The 15,052-nt window shown below is 40.2% G+C and overlaps 1 protein-coding gene across 3 annotated transcripts in view; it reads right to left on the bottom strand.

Annotated features, from left to right (window-relative positions):
- LOC125319313 (nipped-B-like protein) overlaps positions 1-15,052 on the bottom strand; it is a 176,828-nt gene that overhangs the window by 106,943 nt on the left and 54,833 nt on the right. For 2 of the 3 annotated variants that reach the window (XM_048290423.1, XM_048290425.1), the window contains exons 5-8: positions 8,560-8,659; positions 7,476-7,627; positions 6,240-6,400; positions 969-1,062 (exon numbers count right to left, since the gene is read on the bottom strand). In XM_048290423.1, the coding sequence (XP_048146380.1) occupies positions 969-1,062; positions 6,240-6,400; positions 7,476-7,627; positions 8,560-8,659 (507 nt within the window). The remainder of the gene's footprint in view (positions 1-968; positions 1,063-6,239; positions 6,401-7,475; positions 7,628-8,559; positions 8,660-15,052) is intronic. The other variant, XM_048290424.1, reaches the window with a different exon arrangement.

Raw genomic sequence — 15,052 nt, 5'->3', positions numbered from 1 at the left:
GTCTCTCATCCTTGTTCCACAACACTGTGGAAAGCCTAACTCAAGTCTTCCTGATAATCTCATAGGTATGAGGAAACTGCTCTAAGGTCTGTCTGTCCATTGCGTGTCATCCCATCTGTGTCCCTGTTGTCATCATCATCCATGTCCCCCCTCAAAGACTTGTTTTATCCAGGCTGCACAACCCTAATACTCTCACCTTCTCTGGAATCTCCCCCATCTCCTCTTCTTCCTCTCCACCTAATCTGACCACCCATAAAGACTTTTGTTTCAGGATTAAAGAGAAGAAAATACTATTGCATCTTTTTACTATTTCCATGTAAATACATAAGCACTGAAAACTTAAATTAGCAAGGATATGCCCAAACTCCTACCTTACTAAATCTCATCTATCTCAGTCATTGCTTCTTAGGGAGAATATTAAAAACAGCAGTATGCATTACATATTTTAGCATAAAGAATTATTTTCTCACCTGACTGACAGTTTACCCTATTCCTTCTCCACAGCTAAGGTTTTCAGGCTTCATTTATGCTATATATATTGTGTTCATTGAACTACTTTTAATTTCATGTTCATAAAATTTGATGACTGCAATCAAGACAAGCATTGCATGTTAAAACACTTTTGAGCTGGTTAAGAGTTCAATACTTGTAATGCTGCCTTTAAATAATTTATGTAGAGCAACTGAAACCATTCCTTTAAAGAATTTAATCCTCATATTGGAAAGGATTTAAAATTATTCTGTCCTTCATGAATTTGAGCTTTGTTTTGTGATATGATTAGTCAATTTTTGAACCTTCAGAAATTTCTTCTGAATCAGGGCTCGGAATAATTTTGTATCCAAAACTTAATGACATACTCTTTAGTACTATTGGAATACAGAAGTTGGGAGAACTAACTAAATACCTCTTTAAACTCTGTTTTTTAAAATTGGGAAAAAATACATTGATATATATGACTGCTAGATTACCTTTAAGGGTTCCATCACTTCCAGATGGAGAGCAGACTGACTGTGGTGACCTCAAGGAAAAAGATGCAGCATTCCTTACTGAAGGATCGCCATCCTAAAGTGACCACGATAAAAAAAAAAATCATGAACACTTGATAAAATAAAGACTGAAATTAGTACATATACTGATAGAATGGATTGGATGAAAAAGCATACAAAAATATTAGAAAAATATTTATTTATAAAAAAAAGTTGTAATTTGGACTGCTATTAGACTACTATATAGGCAAAATTCCAGAAAACAATCAGCCTTAAGAATTTAGAACCAGAACATGCACACAAAAATAAATCCATGTATGTCTTCCAGCTAAATAAGCACTTTTGGTTGACACTAAGATTCCATTTAAAAGTTTTTTGTTACATATAGTAAAGAGCTGAAAAACAGAAAGATGAACTCTACAATACTGACTGAAAGAAATTAAGTATAATAAGTAAATTTTTCTCTTTTTTAAACAAATTCAGCTTTCTTAAAATTAGCGTACCCTTAAAGTTTATTAGAATGCTATTTTACTTTTACAGTTAAGCAAAGCAAAACTTTGTATTCATACACTCCAGCTTAAACACATCAGGATTGAACAAAATCTGTAAGCACACCCATTTCGGCAACTGAGATAGATGGATAGCAACTACACACTCCCTCTGACAACGGCCAAACAGCCAATTTCCACGTGCATAGTAGTAGATCAGCCACTGTACATGTTATGCCTTGTGAAGGCATAGTTCACACTGCTTAAGGATAAAGAAAATAGTTTGATATTTATGGACTGAAAGTACTTACAAGGCAAAGAATATAAATTCATAAGAAACCAGATTTCATCAATTTCATCATACATAGGCATTTACAAAACAAATCTATTAGATTTTTTTCCCCTCCCACAGCAAAATGAATCTAAAACTCATGATGTGCTATTAATTACACATATTTTTCTAACTCCTTGCAAAAAGACTTGTTGCCTGGTGAGAAAGCCTCATGTGCAAAGAAATCCAATATTCTGATTCAATGCAATAAAAAGAACTATACCTTAAACTTACATGTTTTTTATTGTAAGTCAAAATGAATTAATTTGCTGATGTAACAGTTACTTGTTTATTTAATACACTGAAAGTAAGGAGCTGATTTTTTTCAAACATGAAATATCGTTGAATTATAATAAATCTCAAACCCGCCAAAATACTGGGGGGAAAAAAAGCTTAGTAACTTTTTAAGATATATTTTTCATTAGAACAGGAGAGGTCCTCTACACATGGACTGCCAAGGACAATGGCAAAGACGTCTTTTATTAAATTAACTAAACTAACTAACTAGGTAGATGACCTTTCACGTTCACACATGCCATTCCTGAAAATTTGTCAGCTACTGTAGAAGTCCTCATTTACTGTTTCCTAGATCAGAACTTCATCAAATGGTGAAATGTAAGCACAAACTTATATTCTCGGCATGTTCTCACGAGCATTTGCAGCCCAGAAAGCCAATTGCAGCCTGGGCTACATCAAAAGCAGTGTAACCCAGCAGGTCAATGGAAGTGATTCTGTCCCTCTACTCTGCTCTGGTGAGACCCCACCTGCAGTGCTGCCCCCAGCTCTGGGGTCCCCCAGCACAGGAAGGACATGGACCTGCTGAAGTGAGTCCAGAAGAGGCCACCAAGATGATTAGAGAGATGGAGCACCTCTGCTATGAGGAAAGGCTATGAGAATTAGGACTCTTCAGCCTGGAAAAGAGAAAGCTCCAGGGAGACCTTAGAGCAGCCTTCCAATACCTGAAGGGAGCCTGCAACAAAGCCAGAGAGGGACTCTTTATCTGGGAGTGTAGCAATAGGACAAGGAGCAAGAGCTTTCCAGCCACTCTGCCCCAGCCTGGAGCTGCATAGGGTTGTTGTGACCCAAGGGCAGGACCTGGCACTTGGCCTTGTTGAACCTCATACAATTGGCCTTATCCCATTGCTCCAGCCTGTCGAGATCCCTCTGCAGAGCCTTCCTACCCTCCAGCAGATCAACATTCCCACCCAACTTGGTGTCCTCTGTAAACTTACAGAGGGTGCACTTGATCCCCTCGTCCAGGTCATCAGTGAAGATGTTAAACAGGACTGGCCCCAATACTGAGCCCTGGGGAACCCCACTGGTGACTGGCTGCCAACTGGATATGACATCATTCCCCACCATTCTCTGGGCCTGGCCATCCAGACAGTTCCTAGCCCAGTGAAGAGAGCACCTGTCCAAGCCATGGGCTACCAGCTTTTCCAGGAGACTGCTGTGGGAGACAGCATCAAAGGCTTTACTGAAGTGCAGGTAGTCACACACACAGCCTTTCCCTCATCCACTAAGTGGGCCACCTTGTTTTAGAAGAAGATCCGGTTGGTCAAGCAGGACCTGTCTTCCCTAAAACCCCTGCTGGCTGGGCCTGATCCCCTGGTTGTCCTGCATGTGTTGCATGATGGCATTCAAGATAATCTGTTCCATGACCTTCCCTGGCAACATGGTCAGGCTGACAGGTCTGTAGTTCCATGAATCCTCCTTCTGATCCTTGTTATAGATAGCTGCCACATTTGCCAACTTCCAGTCCCCTGGGACCTCCCCAGTTGACCAGCACTGCTGGTAAATGATTGGAAGTGTCTTGGGGAGATCCTCTACCAGCTCCCTCAGTACCCTTGGGTGGATCCCATCCAGCCCCATAGATGTGAGGGGGTCTAAGTAGCATACCAAGCCTTTTCCTCATCCTTTATCACTATGTTTCCCCCCACATCAAGTATAGGATGGAGATTCTCCTCGGCCCTCCTTTTATTGCTAATGTATTTGTAGAAGCACTTTTTGTTGTCTTTTACAGCAGTAGCCAGATGAAGTTCTAGCTGGGCTTTGGCCCTTTGAATTTTCTCCCTGCATGACCTCACGACATCCTTGTAGTCCTCCTGAGCTGCCTGCCCCTTTTTCCAGAGGTGATGCACTCTCTTGTTCTCCCGGAGTTCCATTCAAAGCTCTCTGTTCAGCCAGGCCGGTCTTCTTCCCTGCTGGCTCATCTTTTGGCTTGCTCCTGCTCCTTTCAGATTTCCTTCTTAAAGCACGCCCAGCCTTCCTGGAGCCCTTTGCCCTTCAGGACTGCCTGCCAAGGAACTGTCTCAACCAGGCTCCCAAACAGGCCAGTCTGCCCTCTGGAACTCCAAGGTGTCAGTTCTGCTGACCCCCCTGCTTACTCCTCTGAGAACAGAAAACTATCATTTCATGATCACTGTGCCCAAGATGGCCTGCAATTATCACATTCCACAACAGCCCATCTCTGTTCACAAACAGCAGGTCCAGTGGGGCACCTCCCCTGGTTGGCTCACTCACCAGCTGTGTCAGTTCTTCCACACACTCCAGGTACCTCCTGGACTGTTTCCTCTGCTGTGCTGTATTTCCAGCAGAGATCTGGTAAGTTGAAGTCCCCCACGAGAACAAGGGCCAGCGATTGTGAGACTTCTCCCAGCTGCTCATAGAACATTTTGTCTTCTTCATCCTGGCTGGGTGGTCTATAAGAGACTCCCACCAGGAGATCTGTCCTGTTGGCCTTCCCCTTGATTCTTACCCATAAACACTCAACCCTATCCGTACCATCATCAAGCTCCAGACAATCAAAACACTCCCTAACATACGAGAGGTATCTAAAGCCTCTCCTTCCTTGCTGATCCCTTATAAAGAGTTTATAGCCATCCATTGCAGCATTTCAGTCATGTGAGTCATCCCACCATGTCTCCATGATTGCAACTGTCATAGTTTCCCTGCTGTACCATGGCTTCCATTTCCCCCTGTTTGTTGCCCATGCTGCGTGCATTGGTGTAGATGCACTTCAGTTGCATTTGCTGATGATACAAAACTGGGAGGAGTGGCTAATACACCTGTAGGCTGTGCTGCCATTCAGCGGGACCTTGATAGGCTGGAGAGTTGGGTGGAGAGAAGCCTAATGAGGTTCAACAAGGGTAAGTGTAGGGTCCTGCACCTGGGGATGAATAACCCCAAGTACCAGCACAGGTTGGGGGTGACCTACTAGAGAGGTAGTAGAGGTAGTGATATATGGACATTTAATGCTAAGAACAGCTTCTTATTTTGAAGAATTTGCATTGCTGAAGCAGAGACTGAGAAAAATACCTGATGAAATTGTGTATGATATATTCCTTCATTACAAAACTCTCTTGTTTAAGATACTACTTCTTAGCTAATATTTTTCATCAGCATAATTCTTGCATTTAAAAAGAAAAGACTAATAAAACTAATAACTCTCTTGGAGTTCCAGTGTATTAATCCCTGTAAGGAATTTAGGTAGCCTGGTATTATCAATACACTTGTTGAATACAACACTGTTTTTTGCTTCCACAAGCTAATTTAGGAAGACAAGAGTTGCCCCTAGTTTTCATAAGGTAAATTAAATACATCTTAAAAAAAAAAGAAAAGAAAGGCCTGCTTGTCACCAGGTTTTGATCAAGTTTTGTAACTGTTGTAGGTATCACTAAGACCACACAGTTCAAAGAACTAAAGTCAAAAAATAAAAATGAAACTTAAGTGCTGTCCCCTTAAGACTGTGTGCCAAACTTATAAAGAAGAGTCACAACATGCTTCATCCACAGGATGAGATGCTCATTAAGAAAGTGAAGAAGTTGAAAACACCATGGGAAAAAGTTGCTGATTTTTTTCATTTATATTCAATACTTCAGCAAGAATTTCTCCCACATGAACTAAAGTCACTGGGAAAACATATAAATAAACCAGGCCATAAAAGCACATAACAGACCTGTAAGAAAAAATATTAAAAGGAATTTTTGCCTTTGACAACACTACTATATTACTGAATAGGTTATGCAATTGTCTCATCTAATTGACAGGGGAATCTTCAGAAAGACATGTTAACTATAAACCTATTTAGAATCTAGTATCGTTTACGTCAATATATTGATACAATAATTGCAGAGATGCTCTACCATCTCTTTATAATAAACTCACATGAGTAAGATTTTTTACTTTTAATACTTTCATCAGAATCGCTGTTACAAACTGTTCCAAAGGAAAGAAATCTAGAAAAATCTTAAAACTTGCACATTAAAGTTGCACAGTTGAGTGCACACATCTGAAACCAAAATATATTTTCAATGGTTTTATTCATCAACAGCATCCTCATAAAATATCTGACTTCTAAGGCAGCTAAACACATCCTTGCTTTATCATAGTAAATATTTGTTTTATCATCATAAACTGATCTAGGTAACATACATCACTACTTATCCTGTGCACCATCTGTAGATAGTCTTCATTTGAGCTATGTCTAGAATTATCAGCATGATGATTAGCTGAATTTCCAGACAATTGACTTGAAACTTTATTTTCATGGAGATTCCTCATCCCAGCTGTGACAATGGGACTGGATACTGAAGCTGAAATACAGAAAAATAAAAATAATGATACTAATATATTCACACAATCGATAACTCTAAAAACTCTCGCAGAAAAGGCCATAATATTAATGAGTTGGATGCAAGAGGTCTAGGATTGGAAAAAGAATCCCAACTTTCTTCACTGAATCCTTTTTCCACAAATACCTTGAATAAAATTAGTATCTAAGATTTGAATTTTCAAGAGACTTAAACCTAAATTCCATGTACAGATTAGCCAAGCTTCACTCCACATCTATCCTAATTACAGTCAGCATCATACTCATAGGTTATAGAAAACTTTATTTTCCTCTATATAATATGCATTCACTACCTTTAGTAACTTCCTAGGTATTCATGATACATATAACATTACATACACAACAGCTATTTAAATTCTAAGCACACTGCTAAACTTTAGGAACAGATGATTTAAAAGAATCTAACAAGAATTCTACTTACAAAAAAAGGATAATGCCTAGATACTTAACAGTGTTCATATTGTTCAAGATTGTTTTTAGAAAAGGGAAGAACAAAGAAATCCATTCATTCTGAAGGTCATCTTTGCCAGTTACCGCATCCCTTGAGTATAATTCTAGCCAACTTAGCCTAGCCTACACTGCAAAGGTTTGGTAAGGTTAAATAAGCTGGCTGCAAATCTTACATTACACTGGCAAAAATTATGTTTTCACCAGTACAGAGAAAAAAATGCCATAGCTAACAAATAAAAAGTTTTAGGGTTTTTTTATTTTTCTGTTGTCGTGTATATGTGACAACTATGCAAAATCAGTGTACACAGAGGAGAAGCATTAACACCAAGGTCACTGGTTCGATCCCTATATGGGCCATTCACTTAAGAGTTGGACTCAATGATCCTTCTGGGATTTTTTGAAATAAAATAAATACTACCACTCTGTACAGTCAGGAAAGCAAAGCTTAAGCATACCCAAAAAATTCCCTACCAACTCCAAGATTTGCATTAAGCATGTGACTCCTTCAAAGAAATTAGAGCTGTGAAACACACATGAAGGTAAAGCTGACATGAGATAGGAGAATAAAATAAATATCAAAGACTTACCTTGCTGCATCTGAGGATGTGGTGTATAACTTGGAGGATGTGAATATGGCATGTATCCTGCAGGACTTTGAGGAGCATATGGACTAGGCACTGGACTGTTCTGTTGTGCCAAAAATCTGTTACCAGAGCTTGTTTGTGGTGGCACAAACCGGCTAAAAAATAAAATGAAAAAGTTGGAAAAGGAAATTTATACAAATTTCTTATTTCTTTTAAAAGACTGAGGAAGCTGGGGGTGTTTAGCCTGGAGAAAAGGAGGCTCAGGGGACACTTTATTGTTGAAAGGAGGTAACAAGCGACAGGACAAGAGGAAATGGCCTCAAGTTATTCCAGGGGAGGTTTAGATTATATATCAGGAAAAATTTCTTCACCAAAAGGTTTGTCAAGCACTGGCACAGGCTGCCCAGGGAAGTGATTAAGTCACCAACCTGGAGGCATTTAAAATATGTGTACATGTGTCACTTAGGGACACGGTTTAGTGGTGGACCTGACAGTGTTAGGTAAACAGTTGGACTTGATCTTAGAGGTCTTTTCCAACCTAAATGATTCTATAGGTACATGCTACTTGCTGACACTCAAAGTTTGAAAAAGAAACAGAAAGTTGATGAGAAAGCTGATGGAAGACTGGCCAAATTACTGGGCCTATCCTCCTCTGAGCAGCTTTTTGTATAACTGTTAAAGCAGTATTCCATGTTTTTACAAGCCTTCTTTCCCACCCTTCTGTCACATTGGTAATGTTATACATGCTGGAACACATAGCCTCTTCTCTCCTGTCCTCCTGCCACAGGTAGAGAATAGCTGTAGGGGTGTCAGGAGGCAGGGGGATTATTTTAGCAGGAAAGAAAGTATGCTAAAATTATGAGGGAGGGACAGCAGGGAATCCTGACTAATCAGAATACAAAGATTACTCACTAGCAAAAAGATGTTGCTTTGCCAGCTGAAGAAACACCCTGCTGTCAGACAAATGCAAAATATATCCTGACACTGATCACCTTCCATTCACATACTTGCAACAAGAATTGACTGTCACTGTAGATAGAATTTGCAGTTTGCTGCCCATCCCACCCCATTTAAAAGAGAATGTTACCTGGAAGGGCTATGTGAGATAGTGGTTTGTTGATAATTAGAAGATGCAGGACTACCTCTCATGGAATTCTGAGAAATATTAAACTGCGACATCATCATCCCTATTAAGAAGATAGCAGCATTACTTTACATGCATTTCCTTTTTAATCAATGAAGTCTCTCATTTCAGAAATTATTATATACAAAGAGATTATAAACTTTACAAACATTGACATCTTCTACCTACAACTGTTAGAAAACATTTTTAAAAGACTGATTTCATGTAAGATGTCCATTTTACACCATGACATAAGAAGAATGTTCCCTAAAGGAGTATTAATTCAATTATAAATATCAATGGCAGTTCCCTCCTCTGTTCCTTAGCCAAAAACCTGCTAGTAAATAGAAACATTTTATAATAGGCCATATACTCCACACCCCAGACTTGTGTGTAGAGTACTCAATGTGCCAATAAGATTTGGAAACTTCACAACAAGTCAGAACACAGAAAACTTATTTCCCCATTTTTAGATCAAGTACAGCAAACAATCATCTCAGGCTGAGTGGTGCAAGATATTCTCCCTGCTCCCCTAATGCCTTAGTGGTTCCTTTCTATCCAGGGACAAAAGCTTTCTATTCCACCTCCACCACACTTATAAGGAATGTTATCAAAGAAGGTGCTGAAATATTTTCAGTTGCAAAGAACCACCAATATCCCATCTGTAGTCTCCAACAGCCTGTAGATTCCCAGTGATGCTTTGAAAATTCAGGAGTTGTACTAGATGGCAAGCCACAAGTACCAGTGGGCCTGGAACTAACTTGCATCTTTATTAGGGAGAATATAAATTAATCTTTTCTGTTTTCTCTCTTCCATACAGATATAAAGAATTTCTAACCACCACATAACACTGGAAGTTGAAATGGCACAGGTACATAAGAACTTATATGACTTTTAACCAGGTGATTTTAATGATAGAATTGAATGCCTTGCAGCTAAAACAGCATCAGAATTCACATACACACTGCAGCTTGGGAAGCCACAGCAAGTGATACAAAGCCATGGGTAAAAGCACATCAGCAATGCAAATATTTAAACCAAAGTTTAGATAGATGGCTGACTAATCCAGAGTGTTTGGGAGTCATCAATCTTTGCATTACTATCACTGATTTCAATTACTGCAATATTCACATAAGCAAAGCTAGTTTCAGAAATCCTCCCTGCCATCCTCTTTTCTTTCCCCCTCTCCCCAACAAAGAAGTGATGGAATAATCCCCCAGGAATTAAGCCATTACTACCTCCCGGTAGGTATGAAGTGCTGCATTCCAAGTATATTAGCCCAGACAAACTAGCCCAGAGCAGGAGTGAAATTCTCATATTGTGCTGAAAAATAAATAAATAAATAAATAAAATAAGAGACCTCCATACTTTAGTACAGAGGACATTTCATTGTCCAGAGTAACAGAAGTGGACTCAACTCCTGCAAAATTTGATTAAATGAACACTGGTTGCCTTGCACAGAGGCAAGTGAGGAGGAAACTCCAGAGGTGTTGGAGGCAGCACCTGGCATGCTCACTGCCCACTCACCTCTCACAGCCACTCTCACCACAGCTAGGTAGTACTTAGTCAAACTATTAACCCTTAACATTCATGTACAGAAAGCTGACAGAATGTGCCAGTATAAGTATGAACTATGCAGAAGTTTCATTTTATGCTTAAAACAAAGTCTGCACTTCTAAAATACTTGAAAAGTACATCTCTTTTCTCCTCCGTAAATTTAAAACATGCTTTTGGTTTAAAAAAGTGTGACAGAAAATATAAAAATACATTTTAATTCCATTTAAAAAACCCTAAAACTTATTCTGTGACAGGCAGTTCTCACCTCTTTATCTCTGTTTGGGGAGACAATCTAGATTAAAAAAAAAACAACCAAACAAAACACCCAAAGTCCCCAGTGCCCATCCCCCTCCCCTCCCCCCACTAAAACCCCCCAAACAACAACAAAAACAAACAACCAAACAAAAATACCTCACCACAACAGTGTCTCCAAAGTTTTCAGACAGATAACAAGTCTGTCTAGTAATGATGTAATGAGGAAGGAGTAAAAATAAGCCCAAACATTTAGTCTAAAAAGGAGTTGAAATTAGTCTGTGGCCATTAACACTAAAATATCTTCTTGTACATTTTTTACATCATTGTTCATATCACTAAGCAGCAGATTTATGGCTCCACTGTGCATTTCCATACCTTAAAATACTTAAGAATTTCTTTTAAATGCAACTTTAATTTTGATTGTTGGTAATTCTCAGTTTTGAGAAAATATCATCCTAGTAATTCACACAATCACAGGATGGGTCAGGTTGGAAGGGAGCACAGTCAGTCATCTGGTCCCACCTCCCTGCCCAAACAGTCATCTCAGAGCACATGGCACAGGATCGTGTCCAGATGGGTCTGGAATATCTCCAGTGAGGGAGACTCCACACCCTCTCTGAGCAATCTGTTCCAGTGCTTGGTTACTGCACAGAGAAGTTCTTCCTCATGTTCAGGTGGAACCTCCTGGGCATCAGTTTCTGCCTGTTCCTCTTGTCCCATTGCTGGGCCCCCCTGAGCTGAGCCTAGTCCATTCTCTGACCCATCCCTGCAGACACTGACAGACATGGATGAGGTCCTCTCTCAGCGGTCTCCTCTCGAGGCTGAACAGCCCCAGCTCCCTTAGCCTTTCCTCATCAGAGAGATGCTCCAGTCCCTTAATCATCCTCACAGCCTCTGCTGGACCCACTCCACCCACTCCAGGAGCTCCATGTCTCTCCTGTCCTGAGGAGCTCAGAACTGGACACGGCACTCCAGGTGAGGCTTCACTAGAGCTGAGGAGAGGGGGAGGATCACCTCCCTGACCTGCTGGCAATGATCTTCCTAATGCATCCCAGGATTCTGTTGGCCTTCTTTGTCATAAGGGCACACACTTGTCCACCAGGACCCCCAGGTCACCCCCAGCCTGTACTGGTGCCTGGGGTTGTTCTTCCCCAGGTGCAGGACCCTGCATTTACTTTTGTTGAATTTCAGACAGTTCTCTCCCAACTCTCCAACCTGTCGAGGTCCTTCTGAAGGGCTGCACAGCACTCGGGGATATTGGCCAGCTTTCTATCCTTAACATACACTCCTAGTCTTGAACGTAATTTTTTTTGCTCAGAAAAACGTGATATGCATAAATCCATTTTAGCATTCTTACTAAATGACAAAGAATATAAAAACACGGCTCAAGATCACAGAAAAAGTCTTGTATGATTAAACTGTATGTTGGGGTTTTAGTTTAGTCCTAGTTTTTTTCCTGTTAAAGGAATTTTTTCCCATATGCATGTTGCTAGGGGACAAATGGCTGTACTTAAGAGAAGACAAAAGACCTGGCTACTCTTCTGTTTTCACCTGGGTGTGGGGTCAGTTCGATCTCAGGTCCCAAGAGAGAAGCTGCAGAGAAAGGAGCTGCTGGTTCTTTTTTCTTCGGCCATTTTTCTTTCTGCTGGAAACAACGCCGGGATCCCAAAAGCCGCTTTCCCTGCCCTGCTGGAGGCCGGGCTGTGGCCGCCCTGCCCCGCTGCTGCTGCTTCAAGCCTTCGCTACACTGTAGCCGTGCTTGCCCTGCCTGCCTGGGCCTCCGTGGGGGCTCCCCGTTTGGATACATCTCATCTGTCCTCTGGGATCTGTGCTCGTCCCTGCCGTTCCAGCCTGCTGTTCCCGAGAGTACGGCCGGACACCGAGGCCAGCTGCCCAGCGGTTTGTGAAGCCCTTGTTCCATCCTTCCCCGGGATCCCAGGGCACCGGTGCCGCGTGCTCCCCGAGCTCGCTCCGTAGCGCCCCCTGCAGCCGCGGGGGAACCATCGCACCTGCCCTGCTCACCGGGAGCCGCCAGCGCCCCTGCTGGCTGCGAGCGGAACTGCACCCAAGGGGAAAGAGCCTGACAGCCGAGAAGGCTGGGACTGGGTTTGTGTTTGCTGTTACTGCCATAGTTATTGTTGTTTTGTTTGACTGGTTATATACATATATATATATATATATATATAGTAAAGAACTGTTATTCCTATTTCCCACATCTTTGCCTAAAAGCCCTTGATTTCAAAATTATAATAACTCGGAGGGAAAGGGGTTACATCTGCCATTCCAAGGGAGGCTTCTGCCTTCCTTAGCAGACACCTGTCTTTCAAACATAGACACTGTATTACAGCATCATGCATGCTTAAGCAAGGACTGCTCACCAAGAGGCAACTTTTCAGTTAAATATACACTCTTATTGAAAGCATACGTCTACAAAGTTTTTCCCTTTTACAGACACGTGCATTTTAATTCTTCTCTAGATGAAAAAACAATCAAAGCAACTGATGTTTAGGGAAAGATGCATAAGATTTTAATCCTCAAAAATGCACAAATAAATAGTTTAAAGTGAATTTTAAGTCCTTTCTCTGTCCTAAGCTATGCTATGAAGACTAACCTATTGCAATATGTTATTTTAGCTGATCTTCTAACAGATATCTGCTGAAAGACAAAGCCAAAGTGTTGAGAAGAGAAAAAAATATTATGAAAACTGAAATTAAATAATAGCCTAATTTTAAATAAATAATTATGATAGCACCCAGAACTTTCTCTGTCATTTGATTAAAAAGGTCTGAAATAAAATTAACATGTTGCCCTTGTACTGATGCTGCAGTGATGTGACTCAGTCTGTTCAGACAACCTAGTAATAGAAAACAGTCTGAAAAATCTAATTAAAAACCTTATCTGTATGAATTCTGTTTTAACAATGGGACTATTATCAAAAGACATGGAATAAGGGTTTGAACACTGCTGCTACTTTACCTGAGACAAAATATGCCAGCAATTTGGGGGGGAGGGTGGTTCACCCAGGCTACAAAACAAGTATTCAAATAATACATCTTTCTTGCACTATTTGTTAATCATAACTAAAAACAATTCTTGCTCTAAATTTAGTGTTGAGCTACAAATCAGTATGACTGTGGAAAAAACATCAGCACAGAATTCTGCTTGTGCTTTACCTTATATTCACAAGTATTCAACACATAATATTTAAGTTCCTGAAGAGGCCTTTTTTTCCTGACAAATTGTACTGAACCAAGAATTTTATTCCACATTGAATGTAATTCTTTAACCATGTGGTTTTTCTGTTCTTGCATTAGAAAAGAAGGCTGGAAGAAATGAATTTGAGTTCAGTTTGTCCATACTAATGCTGGGACTGACGTTCAAAGGATCATTTGCAGAGGCCCACCCCAGGCGGAGTAAATAGACATGGGGTCCCACTGCCTTCTTTCCTTCTCAATTCTGGGCATTACAAATACTGGATCACAGTACCCAGCACTGACTTCACCACATGCTGGACTCAACAGAAGGCAAAAGGACAATATTCAGAAAGAAGACAGTAAAAAAACCAGAAGAGATTAATTTGAAATACTAGAAAAGAAGCTAAATTTCATTCTTATGGCTGGCAAAATGCATTACATAAGATCTCTACCAAACTCTCAAGTGTTCTACAAATCATGACTCCACAGAGATTACAAAATATGTTCAGAAAGCAGAAGAAAGCCCAACCTTTGCTGCCAGAACACATCAGTATACCCTCCTTTGGCCTTGGAGATCTGAATGGGATGTACTAACAGCTAACATGGCTGCCACAATTTGCCAGCATCTATCTTAAAGATCCTCCTATTTCCAGGTAAGAGTGTGGCCTTTTTCCATAGAAAATAAAATCACACTTCACCTAGCTTTTCCAAACATTCATTACAGGGCCTTCTTCCTCTCAAAATACTTTGTGTACAGCTATACTTTTCTCCTCTTCCCCCTTTCTTTCAATGTTTCCAATTTCACACTTACATTGCAATGTTTGCACTGGTACAAGTATTCAGAATTATGTAAAATAAAATTAAGTATTCAAGGAAGTTTTAAAGTCTGATCTCTTTTGGTTCTCTGAAAGCACTTTGTTAACTTTATTAAAATAGCATCAACTATTCTTTTATGTTTAATCATTTTTTAATTCTGTACTAGTACCTCCCTTCAAGCATAGGCAAAAGCACATTTACTAAAGATAGGTGGTTTTATTTCAATAAGGATTATTCTTAATCTGTTGAATCAAGCAGCAAAAGTGTTTCCCCCTCTGAAGCACAGAATTAGCAAAAATTAGAAAGAAACTAACTTGCTTTATCTTCTTTCTTTCAAAAGACTCTGCTGGCACAAATAATTTCATAAACAATGCCTCCCTTTTGCACTGGAAAAGAATTATTTTACTCTACAAAACTGGTGGGAAAATGTGTGTTATCAACATTATTCTCATACTAGATCAAAAAATCACACCACTGTACCAGCTATTAAGAAGAAAATGAACTCTATCCAAACCAAAACCAGGACAAGTATATGTTCTTTGTGGAACCACTATGCAAAAAACTGTCAAGACAGTCAAAACTCTTTCAGCAGCTGGAAAAATTATACTCTGCAACAGCTACCTCCAAACCCAGAC

The sequence above is a fragment of the Corvus hawaiiensis genome, chromosome W, assembly GCF_020740725.1.
Source record: "Corvus hawaiiensis isolate bCorHaw1 chromosome W, bCorHaw1.pri.cur, whole genome shotgun sequence".
Taxonomy (NCBI): domain Eukaryota; kingdom Metazoa; phylum Chordata; class Aves; order Passeriformes; family Corvidae; genus Corvus; species Corvus hawaiiensis.
The sequence above is the reverse complement of the archived record's forward strand: the minus strand, read 5'-3'. Positions and strand labels throughout refer to the sequence as shown.